This window comes from Cotesia typhae, unplaced genomic scaffold, assembly GCF_013202065.1.
Source record: "Cotesia typhae breed Kobodo isofemale line unplaced genomic scaffold, CoteBio_Ctyphae scaffold_152, whole genome shotgun sequence".
NCBI lineage: Eukaryota > Metazoa > Arthropoda > Insecta > Hymenoptera > Braconidae > Cotesia > Cotesia typhae.
In genome coordinates this window covers 9,125,312-9,148,828 of record NW_027423776.1, presented here as the reverse complement: position 1 = coordinate 9,148,828, position 23,517 = coordinate 9,125,312, and the positions used below count along the sequence as shown (strand labels likewise).

Genomic DNA, 23,517 nt, shown 5'->3' with positions numbered 1-23,517 from the left:
GGAACAATATTATTTAACACTTCCGCCTATTTACAAACTAATTTAAAGTAAACCCACAGTGAACATGAGAGCAGGATAATATTCTGCCTCAGAAGTTAAGCACTGAAAGATTAATTAATTTTATCTTATATTACTTCCTGTTGGTAGACCACTGTGTAATATACACCATAAAATATACAATATAGAATATAGATTATGTATATTTGGACGATTAATGTACTTACTTGCAGTGAACCACCATGGGACCTGACTCGTTTTTTATAGTAGACCCAACGACTGCCCGGACACGTCTACGGAACTCTAATACCGCGTTGCTAAACGGACACGTGTGTGAGTGCCATTCAGTGTAGTGGAATTGTAGCAGCGTTCTCTCTTCGGTTATTTCCTCGTTTGCGTTTTTTTTGTACAGTTTTATCGTTCGTATATGAAAATTTGCCAATTCCTCTTCTTTCAGGACTGATACACAAATTCCGCCGTATTCTTCATCCTTGTCTTTGTTTGCTGGCCAATATTGCACGCACATCACCTTTAATTTTAATGTAGTATGATTTATTAATCATTAATCATATAATCAATAACATGAAAAAAAAATAATTATACTAAATCATTAAAACGCAGAAATTTTTTTTTTTTTTATTAAAAATTAATTATAAAAAAAAATTATTTTTTAAAAATTTGCACTAGTAATTTTTTTTTTAATTTTTAGACATAATTTTTTAATTAAAATTTTTTTTTAATTATTTATTTGTAAAAAAACGCTCTCGGCAATTTACAACGATATAATTACATTTTTATGTGTAAAGTGTTTAGTAATAATGATTTTATACAATACATAGCATCTGTAAAGAGAAGATAAATTAAAAAAATTTTTAAATTAAAAAAATATTTTTTTTTTTTAATTTAAAAGAAAAAATTATGAAAAAATTCTAAAATAATTTAATATTCCAAAAAATTATAATTAAAAATTAAAAAATTATAATAATCCCAAAAATTGACAGATTTTCGTTAAATTCAGTGTTATAAAAAATTAACTGATTATAATAAGCATTTTTAATTTTTTAAGTAGTTCTTCATTCATTCTTTTGAAAATTTAACTTTTCTTTATTCATTTTTTAATTTTAGAAGAGAAAGAGATCAACTCTTCTTTGACAGTACTGTAAATAATTCACTGTACCTTTTTTTTTAAAAAAAATTTTTAATTGCTAAAGATTAATAAAATTTTCAAATTTATAACTAAAATCGTGACACATATGCAATAAATAAGGTTTGCATGATTAACTAAAATTCAAAAATATTTTATTAAAAATTTTTTTATTGAACATCAGGAGGGTAGCCCATTTAGAGACACTACAGTCGAGAATTAATGCTCGACTAATCAGCATACAAGGTGTTACGTCAATCAGATTCGATGTACGATTCATCAGACATTCGATTCGCTCTGTCATTGTCATCTCGTCCACTCTCGCAGTCGTAATCGACAGGAGCCCACTCGTGACAACAGTCGTGTAAATCGAAACATCACATTCCTGGTGTATTGATAATGGAAATGTATCTGGACGCGAATATTTGTATGACTGATCGCGATCCTCATCATCGTCACATAAATTTATGTTGCCAATCGGAATGTTTAGTTCAATTTACATTTTAAATTGACATTAAGCAGTCTTGATGAGTTCTGTTATTTGTTAAAAGCTGTTCGGGTTTTATTCTATGTCCTACCTTTATGAAATCAAATGTTTTGGTTAACATAACGATACAGGATGCTCGCTCTTGCCAGACCATTCGCCAAAATTCAGTTACCGTCGTCTCTATGGGTCCCTGAGTCACGATGTAGGCGTTTGGTTTTAGTAAACTCTGTAATTATATTCAAATAATTAATCCATCAATTGCAATATGCATTTATCACTTATCACACTATTATATCATTATTATTATCATTAATTATTAATTATTGCATTACGCATAAATAAATGAGCCTATTAATGCAATTTATTGTTTGGCAAATATACGGAACAAATAAATTATTTAATGTTTGCAAAAATCAATAATTTATACATTTTTAAATAAAATAAATACTTCAAAAATTAAGCCATAATCTTAATTAAATTTTACAGAAATAAAGGAATTTTTAATATGAATTTTATAAAGCTTAAAAAAATTAATTATGCACTAAAAAAAAATTTACTTAATTTTTGAATCAAGAAAAATTCTAGAATTGAATAAAATTCACTTAAATCAAGAAAAATTTCTCAGTTAATGAATTTTTCCCTAAATGAAGAAGATAAAGCTCTTTAGAATTAATTTTTTTTTCTCAGTGCATATACATTCAATAAATTTTTTATACTTTTTATTTCATTAATAAAAGTCTTGAATATTTTTTAAAACGTGTTAAAATAAAAATTTGAGATTTATAAATTTTTTTTCTAATTTTTAATTGAATTGAGAATATTAAATTTATGAAAAAAAAATTTTTTCTCCTAATTTTTGAGAATTTTCATTGTATGGATAAATTGATCCAAGAAAATAGAATTCAAGATAAAAAAAATTTTTTTCCTGAATTAAAAATATTTTTTCATCAGTGCAAAATAAAATTTTAAATTTAGAAAATGCTTATATTAATATTTTTAATTATATTATGAATAATTTCAAGTGAATTAAAAATTTCCATCTTCGAAAATTGCATAATTATCAAACAATAAAGGACAATCGATAAATTAATCCACAAATGATAAAAGCAATGAATAATAACAATCTCAAGTAATCTTCTTCAGGAATAAAATCTTACGTAATTAAAATAAGTACTCACGTCTACGTAAGAGGCATTAATATAATCGGAGTCTATTTGTCCTTCTATCGTATCCAGCACAACTCTATTGTAGTCGTCTGTTAAATAATATAAAAAAAAAAAAAAAAACAACGATTAATATCAATTTATATATCAAACAATGAACAAGATATTGATAATTGTGAAAACAAAGTAAGGTCTGATAATGATACCCCCCGTCGGCGGCAATAAATTACTGACATACAACGTACGACGACCCGAGATAATCATCTACCCCAGGTTTCATTTTTTTAGTTTCGTTCTCTGACCCGAGTTTTTTTTTTTTTTTGCCCTGAATGACACTAATGCCAGGGCTTTGTTTAGTGCACTGATAAAAAAATTGACTTGACTCAAGAGTCAAACTCTTAAACCAAGAATCCGATTTTGAAGAAAATGATTTTCTTGAGTAAAGAGAATAAATTCTTGAGCTAAGAAATTATTCTTGGTCTAAGAGAATTTTCTTGTTTCAAGAATTTATTCTCTTGACTCAAGAAAATAATTTTCTTCCAAATGGAATTCTTGGTTCAAGAGTTTGGCTCTTGAGTCAAGTAAATTTTTTTATCAGTGTGCTCGCGTAAATTGACTCGTTTCCAAAAGTACGGTTTCTTAGTTAGCGATCTACGGCAAACTTACAGATATAGTGGAAAACCTTTTGCGTGTTATTATTATAGAGCATCGTCTTCAAAGCTTCTCTGGCAAGGGGCGCGAACAATCGCCCGTATAATTAACTTTTCTTAATTGGTTTTGCGTTTTAGAGAAATGTCGGACAGAGACGCCACTTGTTGATGTAAACTCTTCCAACCTCATTATTGCGTCTATATACTTATACTTTTATTATATAGACATATAATTTCTATAAATTAACTTTTATTGAGGTTTTTACTCTCTGTAACTTGGGATATAAAACAAAGTTTGTTGACAAGTTCTTTAAGGTATGCTTTTATTTTTAGTTTGCAAGCTTTTTTTTCTTAGATAAGTTAATCAAAAATTAACAAGAAAAAAATTATTTTTGAAAATTTTGCTGTCGTAAATTAAGTGGAGAATTTTGAATGGATAAATTCTTTTAAAATAATTTTTTAGAAGGACTACTATTTTTTTTTTTTTTTTTAATTACTAGATAGAAAAAATTATGGGTAATTTTGGTGAAAAATTAGTAGTAGGAAAAAATTTATTTATTTAATTTAAATTTATTCTTTTTTGAAAAATAAATAATTAAGTCTAATATAATTAAAGAAAATACTAGTACACCCTAACATAATTAAAACTACTTGAAGAATTTATTTTTATGAATTTTCGATTAAAAAAAATTTTTAATTTTTTTATTTTCTATAAAAAAAAAATCAGGTGACCGTAGAACTAAAAAATTATCAGAAAAAAAATCAAATTGAACTAATTGAAGTTAATTAGAGCGTAAATTTTGAAAAAAAAAAAATTTAGTTTTAATTTGATATTAAAATTACAAAAAAAATGATTATTATTTATTATTAAAATCTCAAATTTTCAAATCAAGGAAGCATAATTTTATTTAATTTTCAACCTTGCAAATTTTGCAAAGTTAAATTTAATAAATTAGGGTAAATCTTGCCTACTAATACAAGTTTTGCATAAAAAATTTAGAACATTGCAGAGCTGAATTTTAATTAGATAAAATGTTGAATACTTACATGGAATACATCGCTGGTTTTGGTTTTTCTCCCTATTAGACGGTTTCATCGCATGCCTGCACAAGTGGGTTTCTACTTTGTCTGCACTCTGTGAACATATAAATCATCGTATTATATTTTTGTGGATGAATTTTATTAAATTATGCTCTCGCTTTTATTATTTCGTCGTTCTTTCATTGTATATTCAGATTTAATTCAATTATAGAATAAAATATTAATTTTGTAGACAATTACCGAGCCCATAACCTGTAGAAATAATCTGGCCCTTGAGCCTTGGGAAGTTATTGTCAGGCTATTTCGGGACTAAAGTTCTAGAGCGTAAGCTTCTTTATCCTTAAAGCCGCTCTGATTGGTCCCTCGGTGTCCGATAGCTCTCGTGGAATAGACAAAATTGAATAGTACGGATTTCGGATAATAATTATACTGGCAAAATCTCAACTATAGACGGACCTATCACTATTCAGGGAGGATTTCATTCAATTCTACCTGCTTTGTGAAACGCACGCGTGTTTTTGACAATCGTGAAATTTTAATTAATTTTGCGTCAGAGTTAAATTACTGGCTTTTGACTGGTCAACTTTGTTTTGAACATGTTAATGATTTAATCCTGTAAAATATTAATGTGCAGAAATTCAAGCAAGTTCAAGTTTTTTTACCTTTTTATTTTTGAACTTTTACTTTAAAAAATTGATTAAATTTTTTGTATATAAAATCAGAAGAAATAAATTTTCCATAACAATAAAATGACCAACTATTAAAAAGTTTACTCTTTTTCCGGCAACAGGATGACTTTTTGCTCAAAAATATGAATATGACAAGTTTTACTATAACCCACAGAAAAGATAATGTAAATTCAATTTGGAATAAAAATTTATATAGAGTAGTTCGTATTGATAAAATTAAAAACAAAACTTGTAAAGTAATATCTCGGTTAGAAGTTTATAAAACTTTTTTCGATTTCGTATGAGTTGAATTTAAAATATTGTCTATATACGTATGTATTTTGTCATGTAAGATACAAGTTTTGTTATTTGATAAAGTATACTTACAAAAAAAAAAAAAAAAAAAAAACAATACGGTTAGGCCTGAAGACAATTTTTGGAATTTCTCAATATTTTTAAGCTTAAAACTCTTAAAAAATTTTTTTCTACCTAGTTAATAGCTTTGGAAGCTTACAAATGAAAATTTTTACAACTCATACTATTACTCAAGAAGAAATATATTTAAAGAAGAGAATAATTTAGACAATAGATAAAATTTGAAGGCTCAATTCGTCTTGTTCTTAGAATTTGGAATTCCGAACGTGTCAACAGTCCGCAGTAAACTCGCGGAAAGTTTGATGCAGCTTTAACAACTTCTGTGTAACTTAGCTCCTACCCCAGCAGTCTACTCCGCACAAAAGAAGACATATATGATATATATGGTGTTGTAAAGCTGCATCTGTGCATCTGAATGAACTAAGATAAGAGGCGGGAAGTTGAGCTGACGTGCTAAATATTGGAGTGAACTTGAAGCTCCCAAGATTGAGGAGCTTTATTTACTTGCAGTAGATGCCAATAGAGTGGAGATGCTGCTACATAAAATAAATCTATGCTTGATGTACGTAGGGTAGATATATTGCCAATATATATATATATATATATATATATATATATATATATATATATATATATATATATATATATATATATATATATATATATATATATAGAAGGTGAAGACTGCCGAGTGATAATCCCACGAGAATGCTTTTAGAGTGTCACCAAAAGGGAAAGAGAGGAAGTATCGAGGTCGACATCGATTTCTCGTTTGGCTCAAGATTCGAGTCGTGAATCTCATAGCAACGGTTTTCTGTCTCGCCTGTTTGTCGTCATCATTGAGCGCGCTTCTCTAAGTAAGGATGTAGACATTCATAAGTTTTTTCAAATGTCGCGATTTAAATATATATGGAAAAATTTGTGCGCTTTTTTTGTTGGTAAATATATACTGGAAAAAAAAAATTACTTCATTCGAGAGATAAAATTATTTTTTATAATTTAGTATTTTTTTTTTATTTTGTAATTTGGAAATTACGTTATAAATTTATAACAAAATTTAGAAAGTTGGAAAAAATTTTGGCTCTCATGTTTTTGGATAAAATTTCTATTTTATCTTCTTTTGATGTTTTTGATATATTTTTTTTTGAAAAGTACATAAAAAAACGAACATTTAAAAAAAAATTGATCAATTTGATCAAAAAAATTTTTACTTGATTCAAAAATTTTTCGTCACTTTCAAAGACAATGAAACCCTTTTAAATCAATTTTTTTTAGTGCACATTTCTTCTTTTAAATATATTTTTCAATCAAAAAGAAAATATTAAACTTTAAAACATTTAAATTATAAAAAATGAAAATCCATTAATGAATAAACGGAAGAAAAGAAAGAAGAAAGTTATGATTAGTATAAAAACTTGGACACAGTTGTCAACCCTGATCTTTTTGATCATTCAATAGAAGCTCCGGTTGAGTAATAGTCAAGTTGTTACATTTGTCATAAAGCGCCCGTGCTCTTGCATATAAATTTGTTTTCACAAAAGTTTTAAAATCAAACTTCCCCTTCGGTCACAGCATTATAATAATGTAGCTCGAACTCATTTGTATGTCGACCTTACTCTCTGGTGGGGTAGAACAATTTCCTCAGATCTTTTGTGCGAAATCAGTGAATCAAAAAGCCGTAGTCGTGGAAAATATTCTTTGATTATCTTCGGGGCTCTGTTATTGAAAAAACAGTAAGCTGTGAGAATAAAGAATAAAAGCGAATGTTTTCCTTTATCTTTTATTTCGTTTTCGAAGTTTTACGTTTATTGTCAATGCAAATATCGGTGTAGGCGTTTATATATATAGATATATTCATATAGGGGAGTATAAGTAAAAGTATAGCATAGCCTGTCGACAGAACTGGCACTCAAAGACAGAATCAATATACATATAGTACCATTCAATATTCTACGTTTGTTCTAAGATAAAACTAACTTAAAGTATATCAAAGATATTATTTTTTTTTTTTAATGAAATACTTTTTTTATTATTATTTTTTTAATTGAAACAAGAATACAATTTAAAGGAAATGAACTAAAAATAATTTCTTGGCTATTAGGCAAAATAGTATTCGTGATTTAAGATTTTTTCTCTTGAGTTAATTTAATTTTTTTTTTTTTATTAGTGTAACGATTGTAATAAATAATAACGGAAATTTTTTTACTACACACACACTAATAAAAAATTTTTTCTAACTACGACAATTTGTTTTAATAAATTTGTTAATAAACGAAATTTTAAATTATTCAAAATAATTTTAGTTTAAGAGTTTTTTCTCAATTTAATTTCTTTATAAGTATAAAAATTAAGTTACTGAGCGCACACATATTTTATTAGATTAAAAATTGCCTACATAATTTTTTTTAATAATACTTTACTGTTTTATTTTTTTTTTTCAGCCTTAACGTAAAAATTTTCAGTAACTTTGAAAAATTTTTGCTACTGAATGTTTTTTATACTTCCGTATTTTTCAACTAATAATATTTTTTCATGTGATTTTAATAAAATTTTACCTTACAATAAATATCTAAAAAACTTTTCCGATCCTTATTTTATTATGTTCATTTTTCAGGCATTTTTGTCACGCACAGACAAAAGTGAGATATATTAATCAAAAAATTCATAATTTATGACCAAAATTTCAAAACTTTTATATTAAACCCAAATTCTGGTAATGTAGTAAAGAATATTACATAAATTTGACTCCTGACAAATGTATGGAGTAATAGTTGTCCCAGTAGAGTAGTAAAAATGAAGCTACATTAGGTTATAACAATAACTTACATACCATTTGTAGCAGTACCACTTTTAGCTCGAGCAATCGCACTGTTTGATGATTATTACATGCTTGAAGAGCTTTATTCTTTTCTTGGAAAATAAAAAGAATGAAGACATAATTGTGAAAAAATTTCAATTGAAAAAATTAAAAAAAAATTCAATTTAATAAAACAAAATTTCTCCAGCCCATAAAATTATAAAAATACGTTCTTGAAAGACGAAACTTTTTACCAAAAAAACTTTTCGCTAACAGTAAAAATAAAATATACTGTGCAAACCTATAGAGTAACTTTTCAAGAGACAATGATTTTATAGATGATAGTAATGTACACTCAATTTACCGGGCAATATCAAAGTTATTCGATCTCCAGCCCCTACATTCTCTATCTCTTGAGACGTGACCACGGCGGAAGTAAAATAAAGATCTCGTTCCAAAAAGTTAAGTAAAACAAAAGAAATTATTGAGCTAGTGGAATAAGTCTCAGAACAGAATAAAATGTATATATGAATGGTCGGTGAGTTTTGACGGGCACCAGGTTTTTGTCACGCGCGTAATTCCACGACGACTATAACAGATCCCGAGGACTTGGCTGCTGTTCAAACTTTCTTCGTATGTAGTGCCAGTAAATCAAAAACTTAACAAGTTTAAATAACGAAAGCGCACTGGCATAAAAAGTTGTTTAGTTTTTTGTGAATACCTCGTTGATTGAATACTTGATTATTGATTTTACAAAATAAAAAAAAATTGCACTGATAAAATAATTATTTTAATTCAAATGAAAAAATCTTAAATCTTATTATCATAGTATTATTTTTAATGTTAAAAATTTATTGATTAAATCTATTCTAATTAATTTAATATTTAGTGAGCATAAAAATTGTTTCTACTAAATTATGATGATGTGAGAGCAAATAAATTAATCAAGGACATTATTTTGAAGTATTTGATAATTTTTAATATAGCAGAAAATTTTTTAAATTAAATAAAATTTACTTGAGCCAATATTTCTTAGTTCAATAATTTTTCTGCTTGATTCAAATTAATAAAAATAATTTTATTCGTCTAAGATTTTTAGGTAGAGATTTAAAATTTTTAAACTTACATCCCCGCGTATCCAGAGTAACTCGAATTAAGCTTAAAAATTCTCGATAAATTTATTTCTAATGACTGTTGAATTTTTGTCTTAACGGAAGTTATTAATAAAAAAATTTTAATTATGCCGATTATCAAAATTAAAGTGAAATTTTGATAAAAATTTTTAACTTTTAAAATACATTTTTTAGAACTTTTTATCGTGATAATTAAATTTACTATTTAATTTCTCCACCTAAAGTGACTTTAAATTTCTCAGTGAAGAATAAAAATTAAAATATAGATTAATAAATTAAAAAAAAAAATAAAATTAATTCAAGTAAAGATTTATGCCGCGTTGCTGTTATCAATTTTGACTTAACCGGTTATTGTTTTCCGTTATCAGTCATCGAGGATATTTTTTTTAAAATCCTGGCCATTATCTAATAAGTGACATGCATGTCGCGTTATTTCTGCAAAAGTCGATAGATATTAGATATCAGATAAAGAATAACGGAAGAAGCATAAAAAATTATCAATAACCTGGATCTAAATGTGTGGGTGAATATATCTGTGTTAAGCTCGATTTTCCCTTATTTAGCTGTAGGTTACAAGTGCCTACTAAAAAGTCCAGGGGGAAGAAACGGGCTGTAGTGTGGGCGTTAAGTCACAGCTGTAACCACAGCCGACTGGTAGTACGATCGGACGGATACCGTATCATGAGAACACGAAAAAGCTTTTGGTGAATGTCACTCTTTCGCCTCGGGATAAATCCAAATTGCTTGTGTGCTTCTGCTCGGTCAATTCACCTTTTTTCATTTTTTATCAGAGGCTATAGCTGTCTCTGTCTAATAAAACAGTTTTAATCGATCCGTTGACTGTTGACTACTCCGTTGACCGATAATAATTACTTTTTTATTTATGATTTGTTTCTTATTCATCTTTTTTTGTTGTGATGCAACATTTTCACGTTTGGCTTTTTTGTCGTAAATTATTATTTTTTTTTTTTTTATCAATTTTAAGGAAACGTGATAGAAAATTTTGAAATTTAATTAAATTTCAAAATTTTTTTTCTACGTAATTAAAATTAAAAATAATAAAATAATTATTTTATTGATAGAATTAAAAATAGTATTTTTAAATGTATTTTAAAAAGTTTCCAAAAATATACATTGTAATCAAAAATTAAAAAAAAATCATTAAGCCAAAGTTTTTTTATTCCCAATCCGTAATTTTAAATTAGTAAGTAGTGTGTGCAACTTGAAACAGTCTATTTTTCTATGTATCAAATTATTTGGCTTTAAACAAGAAACAAAACGACCAATTGTTTTATTTTTTTAGCGTAGGTGTTTAATTTTCGGATCGAGTATCAATTTCGAGGTTTCATTCTGTTCACGAATTGCTCGAGTTTGCAAACTGGCGTATCACTGGCAAATTACTGATGGTCGTTAGCTGCTAGCAGCAGTTTCACTCATGAGTTGATAATGGTTCGCTAACTACCGCTGTACTCGCGAGTTAATGATTTATTGTTGCTGTTTGGAAACTCGGAATCATTTTTTCACGGTTTTGAGTTTAAAAGGCTTTTACTAAATATTTTCACCCGTCTTCATATAACATTGGTACCGTTTATTTGACGAAGTAAATTTTTTATCGATTCAATACTGCTCGGAGGGCCAATTGTTGTTGAGAATTGAAAGGAACTATTAAATTGATGGATTTTAAATTTTATTGGTATTAATCAAAATTTGGTAATTTATTAATTTTAAAAATTAAAAAATAATCTTTTAAATTTTTTTGAGTTCTTAAATTTGCTATAATTGTAATGAAAATTTATAAAAATAATTTTTTTGTTAATTTTGAAGATTTTAACGTTGATAAAAATTTTATGTAAATCAAAAATTGTTAATTAAATATTTATAAGAACAAGTAAATATTAAAAAAAATTTTTTTTTCAAAAATATGAATTTTTTAAATTTTTACTTATATTAACTTTGTATACGTGGAACTCTGTAGTCGTTTACAATAAATTAAAAATGTATGGAAAATTTTCTTAATAACCATTTATGAAAAAAAAAAAAAAATTTACTTTTGTAGAAATAATGGTAAATAATTTATTTATTAAATAAAGAAACAAATAAATAGAAAAAAGTTTTTCTCTTATTGGTAAATACTTTGAAAAAAAAAAAAAAAAAAAAAAAAAAAAAAGTTGGTATACTCTCACAATAAAAATTTCAAAAGAGTCTAAAGATCATGGTCTTAACAAAAGTCCATGCAAAAAGAATTTATTCACTTTGAATTCAAACTACCGGCGGTATTTTATTTTTAAATATATATATTTCAGTATTCGTTTATCGTAAACTCGCGGCTTCATGCAATTTCATTTTTCCGAGACGTATTGTTAAGTTTTTTCACCGTGTATTTTTAGCGTGTTTTACAGAATATAAACACATTTCCATGTAATAAATTCTTTGAGGTTTTTTTTTTTTTATATAAAAGACATGCTTAAGTAAAAACCGCGGTAAGAACATTAGAAAAGAAATACTGCTGGAAAATAATCCGGTGAAAAATTTTATAGTAAGGTATATTATTATCATAATAATAATAATAATAATAATAATAATAATAATAATAATAATAATAATAATAATAATAATAATAATAATAATAATAATAATAATAATAATAATAATAATAATAATAATAATAATAATAATAATAATAATAATAATAATAATAATAATAATAATAATGAATGCAAGGTGTAAACAAATATGAGCACTCACCTGGAATTCAACGCGATATAATACGGGAAACTTTCGACGAAGTTCGCAAAGTTTTGGATACTGCGCAAGAGTTGTCGGTGCTGATGGCAAAGTCGTACCCATATCGCCAAGTTCTTCAGCAGCTGTAACATACGATAACAGTTCGTTGGTTTTCGTTATAAATCAATGGAAAATAAAAAAATAATTTTTGAGAAAAAATAAATATATTTAATTAAGAGATGTAAGTATTTGAAACAAGATTGAAATTTTGAAAAAAAATATTTACTTGAACCAAGTTTTTTTTTTCTGTATGTGAAACTTTTTTTTGTAATATTGCAGAGTAAGGTAATTTAAAATTGCTAATTAAAAAAATTCAATTTCACCTGAAGTGTAAATTTGATTTGATATCACTAAAATTTAAAAATAACAAATAAATTGGCGTATAAAAAGAAAAAAATTGAATTTTTCCCAGCATTGAATTAAAGAATTATTTTTATATTCAATAAAAATAATCTCGTTTTGATAATAAATAAATGCCATGAAAATTTCACGGTCTCACGTTACAATTAGCGAGAATTCAAAGCACCCTGACCCACTTGGCATCGTACAATAAATGCGAATGAGCTTTCACCTTAACGAAAAAAAATAAACCAGCAAAGAACCGTTCTATTCATTTGCAATAAAATAAAAAAAAAATCAACCAAAAATTTTTCCGATCAATTACCGGGTAATTTTACAAAAGCACAAATCAAGTAAATAAACAAAATAAACCAGCCGATTAGAAATAAATGAATAGGGTATTATATTACACTCCGGTTCTTATTTAAAATCATTCACTCTGGGAACAATATAATATTTTACACCGAATTTAAAGCAGAGAGTTGAATGTACTTGTTAAATTTCAGCTTGAGCAATCTCGGGGTTAAACATGTGGAAAAAACATAAACAAAAACGAGAATATATAAAATTGCTTTATTTTTATTTATTTTTTTTTCTTTTGAGCGCGAGAACGAGAACGAGCAGCAAGGGATGTGTCGAAAGTTGTTTGACCTTTTATATTTACAAATGGATGATTTTGAACTCAGGGTTATGGGGAAACCAAACAAAAAGCGTAAAAATCGCCTTGACATAGTTATTTCCCGGCTTGGGTATTCTCCAACACTCGACACGTGTGTTCAATCAACGGATTCCTCTCACATTTGGTGTCACACATCATCGAGAATAAAAGCTTAAAGCCTAATTACATGATCCAAAAGTCCATTATCTTATCTTAATAAACATGACTTCATGAGTTATGAGTCACAATCATAATACGTGCTTTAAATTGTTTCAAATTTTTTTTGTTTGATAGAATTTAAAAAATTTTTTGACCGAATTTTTTAATTTTTACACAGCTAAACATTTTACTAATTCACTAATTTTACTAATTTTTTAAATTTCCTTGAGTAAAAAATTTAAATTATTGCAAATATTAAAAAAAATATCCTTACTAAAAATGATAACTTAATTTTTATTCCTATGAAAGAAAGGTAAACATTTTTTTTTTAATTTTATTGCGCTAAAAATAAAATAAAAAGATTACTCTTAAAACTTTTGCGTACTTAAAAATTTTCATATTGGTAAAAATTAATTATTTATTTTTTTTTTTTTTTTGCAAAAATTGATATTATTTAGAATTTTTTAATTAAAAAAAAGAACTCAGCCATCAAATAATAATTTTAATTGTAAAATATAATTCGACGTTAATCGGCGCTGGGAAAATTCATTCGATTACCGGAATGCCACCGACCTGAAATGCAACTTTAATGAACTCGGTAGTTTCCAGTAGGGCTGTAAGCTCACAGAAAACTGCAAACAACTACTTTGCCATACTTATATCCCACACCCATGCTGCTCTGTTTCTCGTTTCTCGATTACTGAGTTCACAGTTATTCTCACTTCGTTAAATACCTAACTTTTTAATGTTAATAAATTAAAGTCAACGGCTTACTACTGTAAGTCTGTAAGTCCTTGTCTGCAATAGAAGTAATCGCTGTATTTATTTTATTACTTCCTTTTTATATATTTAAATACAAAAAAACTTTTATTTTTTTAAGTCCATTTTTTAAAATATATTATTTAAATAAAAAATAATTTTTGATGAAATTCCAATAAAATAATTAGAATTTTTATAAACATCTATCCGATCAGATTCTTAAAAAAATTTCGCCTATAAATCAAAATAATGTAAGTGAAGCAATTTACGATATATTTGAATTATAAACGACATTTTTGACGGAACTGAAATTGTAAAACGTCCTGTAGGAGATACGCTGAGAAGATTTGAAAAGTTTTTCTCAGTTTCTGTTCAAGATAAAATATTACTCCTGACAGAGAATCCCAGTGTGCATACAAGACATATCGAAGACGGTTTTCTGTCCAGCGACAGCGAGGCGCCATTTCATCCATGAATCTCGATCCGCCTATTTATTTTTATTATACTCTTTGTCTTTCTTATTTTCATTTATTCTATTTTTACTTCTATACTGCTATAAATAATAACAATATCTAGCAACTTGCAGTGATTATATGACTGCCGAGAATTACGAATTATAAATATTTTTAAAAGAATAAGAAAAATTTTTTCTTCAGACAGTCAATTTATGATAAGTATTTAGGTTGCATTAAAAAATGCTCTATCTCTAAATACATAATTAAGAAATGACCTTGTATCTTGTGAACTATTGACATTTTCATAGATATAAGCTCATCCCGATGTTACACTCATCAAGAACTTTCATTTGAGCACCCACATCAATTTTTCATATATTTATATATATTATATATATTATAATATGAAAAATATATGAAAATGCATGTGGGTACACAAATGAAAGCTCTTGGTCAGTGTAACATCGGGATAAGCTTAAATCTTTAAAATCATCAATATTTAAAAAAGTACACTACAATTTAACAAAAGTTATTTTTTAATAAAGCAAAATTTTATTTATTTATAGTTAATAAGTCACGGCAGCCACATAGTGACTGCAAGGTTGCTAATAATAATTATAATAATAATAGCACATGTCAATTACATATCTTGAAGACTTGCTTGTTAAATCTTCTCCCGTTAGATCATAGAAATTCAACGAATATTTATTCATATCACGTGATATATATGCATATATCCAATTCCGCACGAAACTAACTCAATCTAAAGACAAGTCTCGTATTTATATATAGTAAATGTGAATTGGTAGAGCTTCTGGCTCATCACAAATTTGATTTTTAACGCTAGCGTAAATTTAAGTCAAGGATTTCGTCAATAATTATTTTATCATGTCTTTCAATAATTCATTACATCATTAATTCTAAGGTTGTCTAAAAAAAAAAAAAAATAATGTTTCTAGAGCAATATTGTCTCTTACAATTTATTGCAATAAATTAAAAGAAAAATATGGATATCAAGCGAGTAAACGGTACAAAGTTTAACAACAAGACGAGCAAATATAAATTAATGAGTTGAAGAAAGTCGGACAGAGTAGAGACATCAATATTATTTTAAAAGTTGGCGAAGCCGTATTCTCTTTGCACAAGCACGAGCTACACTGACGGTCTTCTCGTTTAGTTTGATCTCATCTCATCTCGTCTCTACTTTTCTTGCCCGCAAATATTTAACCCGGCAATACGAGTATTGCACGGAAAATATATAGCCATCAATATACAGAGCAGCAGCAGCATCGTCCTAACACGCTCGGGGCTGTAATTTCTCGCGGGTCGGGGTTGCGGTTACGCAATAACAGGCGCCAGTTGATGCTTCATGCTGAGCTTCATCTACAATTTCGGAATATCATTTCATTACTTTATCTTTCGTTAGCTTATCTAACTCGCTTTATTAGATTACGTTAGCTCTTTTCTCTAATTGTAATCCCGTTTATTTATCTAGTGTTTCACTTCATGCGTTAAGGATTAATTAACTCATTTTATGCCGATTCATTTTACTTACAAGTATTGTAACAACTACTTCAAAATAAAAATTTTGAGTTCTAAAAAAATTCGCAAAAATAAAAATTCAAATTTCTCTACAAAAATGCTTATTGTATATTTTTTTATATCTCTTATAGTTCAAATAGAATTCGAATTAAAAATAATTATAATTTAATTATGAAAATTCTAAAATACTAAAATATTTTTGATAAAAGTTTGAATTTAAAATTCTGAGTTGAATTAAATTAAATTTGCTACATCTCTAATTTTTAAGTCAAAATATCAATTTTTGTGTCAAAAGACAAATTTTTACCATCCTATACATACTTTCGGAACTACTTAATGTAAGCCCGAAATTCACTATCGATTATTGGCTGAAATTAAATTATATTATCCAACTCGTATATTTACAGTCGACAAATACGTTAAATAAAACGCCGACAATATTAATAAATCATGTATACCGTGAACAAAATAAAAAATGAAGGGATGTACAGTTGATCGAACTGAAATGTGATTTTGCTGAATCAATATTTACTCGGTTTGGTCGGACGTTATCTAAGTCAAGCATCGTAGGCTAAACAATTTATGTCGACATTCGAGACCAGGAGAGGCAAATAAAGTTCCAAGGATATCGAGTTGTATGTCTTTCGCTCTAAAGATACTGCACTGGGAGTTTATCAGAGTGGGTGAAAAATATATGAATCATTTGATGCATAATATTATGTACTGCTTCGAAATTCGATATTGCAAATTTCCAGGCACATATATTTCAGAAATATATTTCCCATAGATGAATTCGCTAAAAATAAATAAATAAATTTTTTTTAAATAATTTCAACAAAATATTTTCATTTATTGCATACTAAAGCTTCAATTTTTAGCGCGTTTTATATTGTGAAGGATTACTAAAATGTTTGCTTCACATTTTATGAAAAAATTGAATTTTTTTTGTATGAAATTAAATTTCTTCAAAAAAGAAAAAAAAATATTTAAAAAGCTTGAAAGTTGACAATATAGCATTCCGACAAAATGATTGTCAATTTACGGAAATAGCATTGTGCTTTATGAAAGCGCAATTTGAATGAATATGAATGTACTCGCTTTGAAACAATCACAGAAATTTGAGCTTCTGGTTAGACTGCGCCGAAAAATAGTGTCATATTCGTAGTCTAGTATGTTGAAGATAGAATAAACCAATCCACATACTTGACATTAGCTCGGGTAGGTAATTACACTCGCGAATTGGAATGCCCTATTTTCCTCTACTCTGTAAGCAACCAATGTACACTTTGGTAGTCACGTAGCGTCTACGGGTAGCTTCGTAGAAATTATTGAAATTATTACATATGCTTAAAATAATTTGAATTCAATTCATAGAAAAATTTGGAATATTTAACAAAAATTTGATAAGAAAAATAAATTAACTTAATTTTTGAGATAAAAAAAAATAGCTTTCTATTTCTTACATGCATCGGAAGGATAATGATCCTTAGAATGATAAAAAAAAATTGAAAATTAAGTCCAAAAATATCTTTAGACAAATTCGGTCAATTTTATTTGTAATAATTATTTTGATTTTTTTTCTTCCCTGAATACTCTCAAAATTTTATAAAAAAAAAATTGATTTTTTGAAATTTCTAAAGTGATTTTTCTTCTAAGTTACTAAAAAGATCTAAATTTTATCTAATTAAATCACACTAAAAATAGCCGCCAAAATTTACGCAGTAAACTAAAAAAAAAATAGTTCAACAAACTCGCAGTAATACATCTTATTTAATGTCATTACACGCATGCTCTCATCTTCCGGTATCATGGAAAGCGAAATTTTCAAGATGAAAGATAAACAAGCGCGAGACATCTTCAATTAAAATTCTCGTAATTTACGTAAGCCGTAAAATCTTAATTAAGTGGTTCTACAAAAAAAAAAAAAAAAGTATTTACAATTTCTCAATGTTATATAATTGAGCTCCAATTATATTAGTTGTTAGTGATTGCAGGTGTTATTAAATAAATGAAATAAATGAAATGATAAGATTAGGTCAGTATTTTTTTTATAATTACCGTTAATTAATTTTCGATTTGCTGACACACACTTCAACAATGAGTTGCTTAATTCAAGTGTACAGTGTAGCAAATATTGAACATGTGGGTAGTCGTGATTATATTTTTGGAAACATGTTTCAGTAACGTTGTAGAAGCATGTCCTACTAAGTGCGAAATTTTTATCTATAAGCCACACATAGAGCGAATAAAATATTTGGCAAGGCTCCCAAATTACAAAAAATTGAACGAACTTGCCCTTATTGGGACTCATTTGTCATTATCGTATCTTACGGGTGCTACTGATCTGAAAACTCAAAAATTGAACCACAAACAGCAGTTTCTAAAGTATGGAATCCGAGTTTTGGACATCAGTGTTCAAGTGCGATCCAATTCGCTGTTCCTCGACTTCAATGGCACAACTACCGTGGAAAATTTTGAAACGATATTCCAGCTAGTCTTGCAAGATTTGGACGATTTTCTTGATGAGAATCCTGGAGAGTTTGTTATAATGTTTCTGCATGAGCGCAAAAATAAATCAAAATCATTCGATAAAAAAGATTTGAAGTGCAATTGTAAAATAATAAAATGCTACACCACCACCTTGAAAGAAGGATGGAGGCTAACAGAAAAATGGAGGCTTGATGATCAAATCGGACTACATCGAGGAAGAATATTGCTTGCAAGCTGGGACGGATCTTTTGCAAAGTGTGCTTTTGAAGTCGAGGAGCAATGTGAAGTCCAAAATATCGATAAAGCATGGTCAAGAGTGCCTAGTATTTTTGAAAAGTGGATGCATATTGCTCATCTGATAAGCCTGAGTTATTTAAAGCGGAGTCAATGTTATGTCAATGACATCAGCTTCTATGATGGCGAACATAGCCGACGCGCTATTGCTAAAGATTCCGGGTATGACGTTAATAAGGAGTGTATTATCCCTATGAATTTCATGATGACCGAAAGCTTTGAAAATCCTGGGGGTTTGAACATAGTTTTAGCTGATTTTGTAACTCAAGAGTTGATTGATGCTGTCAATGACTGCAATTTTCCCAACTCTTCTTGGAGAATTGGATGGCAGCGATAAAAAGAAAAATTGATTATTATGAAATTCTACACAAAAAAGAAAAATAACAAAGTAAATATTTTTCTTCAAAATTTTAATCTTGTTTCAAAATGTTTTCATCTCTTTATCAAAGAAAATGTTACATTATAGTGAACAAATTATAAATTTTTGACTCGAGGATTAAATGACGCAATTAATGATGCTTATTTTTTTTATTCGACTTGGAGACCGGATAAAATTAATGTTTTAAAAAAAATTTTGATTGTTATTTCTATTCAATCAAAATTAGTATAAAGTGTTTTTATTCTTTTACTATTTTTAGTTATTATTTTTATGACATTTTTAGTATAACGCGTTTGTATGCCTGTTTTCAAATAATTGTAGAACACAAATTAATTTTTTTTGTAGATGATAATAAATCAAATTAGTTTAATGGAGAAAGAATTTTATTTTTTAATTAAGACTTTTTTAAAGTTTATTCTAAAAAAAAAAAAAAAAAAAAAAAAAATTTCGTTCTGAAAATATAAACCCCTTTGAAATACTAATTCATCAGTTGAAAAAATTTTCATGTTTATCTTTTTTAAATTTACAAAAAAAAAATTTTTTTTCTATAGATTTGAACAATGTTTCTGTAATAGTTTCTTAGATCATTAATCTAATAAGCCGTAATCTATATTCGGATCAATTAAAAAAAAAATAATAAAGTATTGATGTGACAATATAAAAAATAACAATTTTTAATCGTGCGTAGTATAGCTGGTCAATATGTCGAAGCGTCTAAGTGAATTTATACTACTAATCAATTGTATGTTAATGAATAATTTTGTGGAAACGTGTAAAACTGAATGTATACCACAGACATAGACCGTATTTAGAAAGAACTAAATTTTTGGCAAAACTAGCAAATTCCAGAAAAGTGGGTGATCTTGCACTTATTGGAACTCACTCCTCGTTATCATACAACGCACCAATAGAAGAAATGAAAACTCAAGAGCTGACTCTAGAACAGCAATTGAAGTACGGAATTAGAGTTTTGGACATTGCTGTTCGTCCGACATCGATTTTCTTTGAGATTATTGGCCTATTTAATGAAAATTTGGGAATGTATTTTCACGATCTTTTAAGATAACTTTTCTACTTTCTCGATAAAAATCCAAGTGAACTCATAATTATATTAATGCATCGAGCCGCTGATGGAAAAATTGACGCATCTTTCAATGATTGTCAAGTCGTTGACCACCACATCGAAAATATTTTCGGCGGCCAGCTGTTAACAAAAAACTGGACCCTGAATGATCCCATCGAATATCATCGTAAAAAAATACTAATAGCTAGTTACGATGAATCTTTTCGAAAGTGTGCTTTTGAAATTCAAAAAGAGTGTCTAACTAACATAGATGCGGTTTTTTCATTTTTGCCTGATAGTATTAATAATGTACTTTTTAAGTGGGCTACCGTCAAATATATGATTGCATTTACCAATTCGAGATTCCGCAAATGTTATATTAACGATATTAGTTTCGATGATTTGGAAAACAGTCGGCGGGTCATTGCTAAAGATGGTGGGTATAAATTTAATGGAGTATGTGTTAATCCCATTAATAAAATGATGACTAACAATTTTAAAAACCCACATGATGTTTTTATTATCTTACTGGCTGATTATGTGACTCAAGAATTGATGGATGTCGTCAATGACAGCAATTTTCCGAATTAGACTTGGAGAATTGGGTAGAAACTGCTGATTATTAAATGTTTCTGAAAGAGACGTTTTTTTTTTTTATAAAAAAAAAATCATAATTTACATTGTAAAAAATATTGCGTTAATTTGTTACATTTAAAGGCGGGGGAAAATGGGGTACCTCAAAAATTTAGTGAAAAAACTATTTTTTCCAAAAAGCTTTTCAAATATTTGAAGAAATAATTTTCAATAAAACATTTTCTTCCTCTGCAAATATTATTTACATGATTAGAAATAAATTTAAATTCTATCTTAGTAAATACTAGTAAAAATATTGTAATTGACAATAAGTTTTAAATAAATTAAAAAAAAAAAAAAGTAATTAGTGTCAAAATTTTATGTAAAGTATTAAATAATTTAATCCTCGTCCAAATCCTGAGAATTTGAAATAAAAAATTAAAATCCGAGGTACAATTTCTCTGAGTGTCACGAAATAATTCATTAATCAAAAAGTCATTTAAATTTTTATTCAGCATTGCGAATGTAACATCTGCACTTAGAGGTAATTCGTTTCCGTTAACCCTTTTAAAAGTACTACCAACTTTTTGTCTTAAAGTTTAAAGTTACTTTTTAGCTACTTCATCCTGTCAGTCGTTCCGGTAATTGCACCGCGATTCTTATTATAGTTTAGTAGGAAATCGCTTCCGAAGACAATTCAGTCTACCGTATCCTGGACTGCCTGATTGCCCAAGTTCAACCTTTTTGATAAATTTTATTGTGTCCTCGGTAAGTTGTGAGTTAACCCGAATTGAAATTTACGAATAAGAATGTTTACATCTTTATGTTTCATTTAAATCTAGAGCACTGAAATTCTATTGGAATTTTTATTCACCTTATTTACTGCCATTTTATGCTTTCTTTTTTACTACTATCATTTATTCGAAATTTTTTCGCTGTACGTTTTCTCGTACTCAGCTCCATGAATTACTGAGTATTTACATTTAAATGGCTACTTGTAAAAATTTCTATTAAGCTTAATTTATGTTTTACAATCTAAAAGTAATTATTTGGAATTAGTCTTGGCATAATTATTAAAAAACTAAACTAAACTAAACTAAATTTTCCAAAAAAAATTAATTATGTTTTTTTTAATATTTTACAGACTAAAAAAAAAATTTTAACTTTGTTTTAAAATATTTAAATGTTTCAATTAATGAGAATTGAAACTTTCAATTTTACTGAAATTTAACAAAATACTTTGTATTATCTTTTAAATATTTTTCTATATTGATTAGTTTTTTTCAATGACATTTTTAATGGAACTACAATTTGCTGACAAAGTTTCATTATCGCTCTTTTTTCTTCACGATGTAGATATTAATTGGTCTCGACTATCTTTCAAGTTCGCAGTAAATAAAAAATAATAATCGGTATATACTTATCAAAATAATTATTATCGACTATCTATCCACGTTTATTTCATCGTAATTTGCATGTGCGCGTGCGATATCTCTTCAAGTTTGATGTATAAATTGCGGTTACCAAGTCAGTAAGTCTTATCCAACAATTGTTCCAAGAAGCTTAAAAAAAACGTAAGTAAAAATATTTATTGCTACCAAATATTTGTGTTGAATAATTTTTAGGTAGATTTTGTAGAAATTTATACATAATGACGTTTTTTTTTTTTTTTTTTCGAATAGATATTAAAGACAAAAATTTTTGGCAGGTCGAATTATTGAGAATACTTTGTTGGATTATTCAATTAAAAAACATGTCCAAAATTTTTGTGTATTATCGCTGATAGCATGCTTTACTTTGGTCGCTTATGCTCAAGAAGAAACACCAGCAGAGCAACAAGAAACGGGACAATGTGCAGAGAAGATTAACGCTGTAAGTATATCTGACACTTATTTCGGTATGAATTCAAATTATTAATATTTTTAATATAATTCTCTCATAAAAAAAATTTCAGATCTTTTATTTAGGGTCAAAATATTTTATCGATTAACTTTATTTTTTAACTTCCCGCTAAGAAAATCGGGAAATTATTGATTTGACCCCGTTTTGCAAAAATCGAGTTTTTATCAAATATCGACGTTTTAAGGTCTCAAGAAGCTTCCCAGACTATTTCTCTGACATTTTCCTATTTTTTATTTTTTTTATGATAGTGTTCCGAGGCTTATAAAAATAAGCCACTGATAAAATGCTGTGACGGGTTATTTTGCAAAGATTTTGGATTCGGCTACGAATTTTGCCTGGTTGAAAACTCAAAACCAGAATCAGAACCAGAACCAGAACCAGAACCAGAACCAGAACCAGAACCAAAACCAGAACCAAAACCAGAACCTGCCGACACTCCTTCTGAGTAAATCTATGGTGCCCAATAAACTATTGATCTTTGTTTAACAATTGACTTTTAAAAATGATTCCATTTTCTTTCTTATTAATTGATTAATCCAGTTATATCTAGATTACTAGTTAAACTAGCTATATCTAGCATAAAATTAGCGATTGCCTTTGAATAAATGCATTATTAAAAAAAAAAAACTGTTTTTATCAAAAAAATTATTTTTTCATGTTGATTA

General features: G+C 27.5%; 1 protein-coding gene and 1 long non-coding RNA gene across 4 annotated transcripts in view; one reads left to right on the top strand and one right to left on the bottom strand.

Moving 5' to 3' along the window:
• LOC141536679 (receptor-type tyrosine-protein phosphatase kappa-like) overlaps nucleotides 1–23,517 on the bottom strand; it is a 79,394-nt gene that overhangs the window by 12,516 nt on the left and 43,361 nt on the right. For all 3 annotated transcript variants that reach the window (XM_074257366.1, XM_074257368.1, XM_074257367.1), the window contains 5 exons: nucleotides 12,201–12,322; nucleotides 4,489–4,576; nucleotides 2,807–2,883; nucleotides 1,720–1,854; nucleotides 225–526 (listed from right to left, as the gene is read on the bottom strand). In XM_074257366.1, coding sequence (XP_074113467.1) covers nucleotides 225–526; nucleotides 1,720–1,854; nucleotides 2,807–2,883; nucleotides 4,489–4,576; nucleotides 12,201–12,322 — 724 coding nt within the window. The remainder of the gene's footprint in view (nucleotides 1–224; nucleotides 527–1,719; nucleotides 1,855–2,806; nucleotides 2,884–4,488; nucleotides 4,577–12,200; nucleotides 12,323–23,517) is intronic.
• Nucleotides 22,503–23,479, top strand: LOC141536680 (uncharacterized). The gene is made up of 3 exons (XR_012480776.1): nucleotides 22,503–22,524; nucleotides 22,633–22,822; nucleotides 23,101–23,479. It is a non-coding gene; the product is annotated as an uncharacterized LOC141536680 (long non-coding RNA).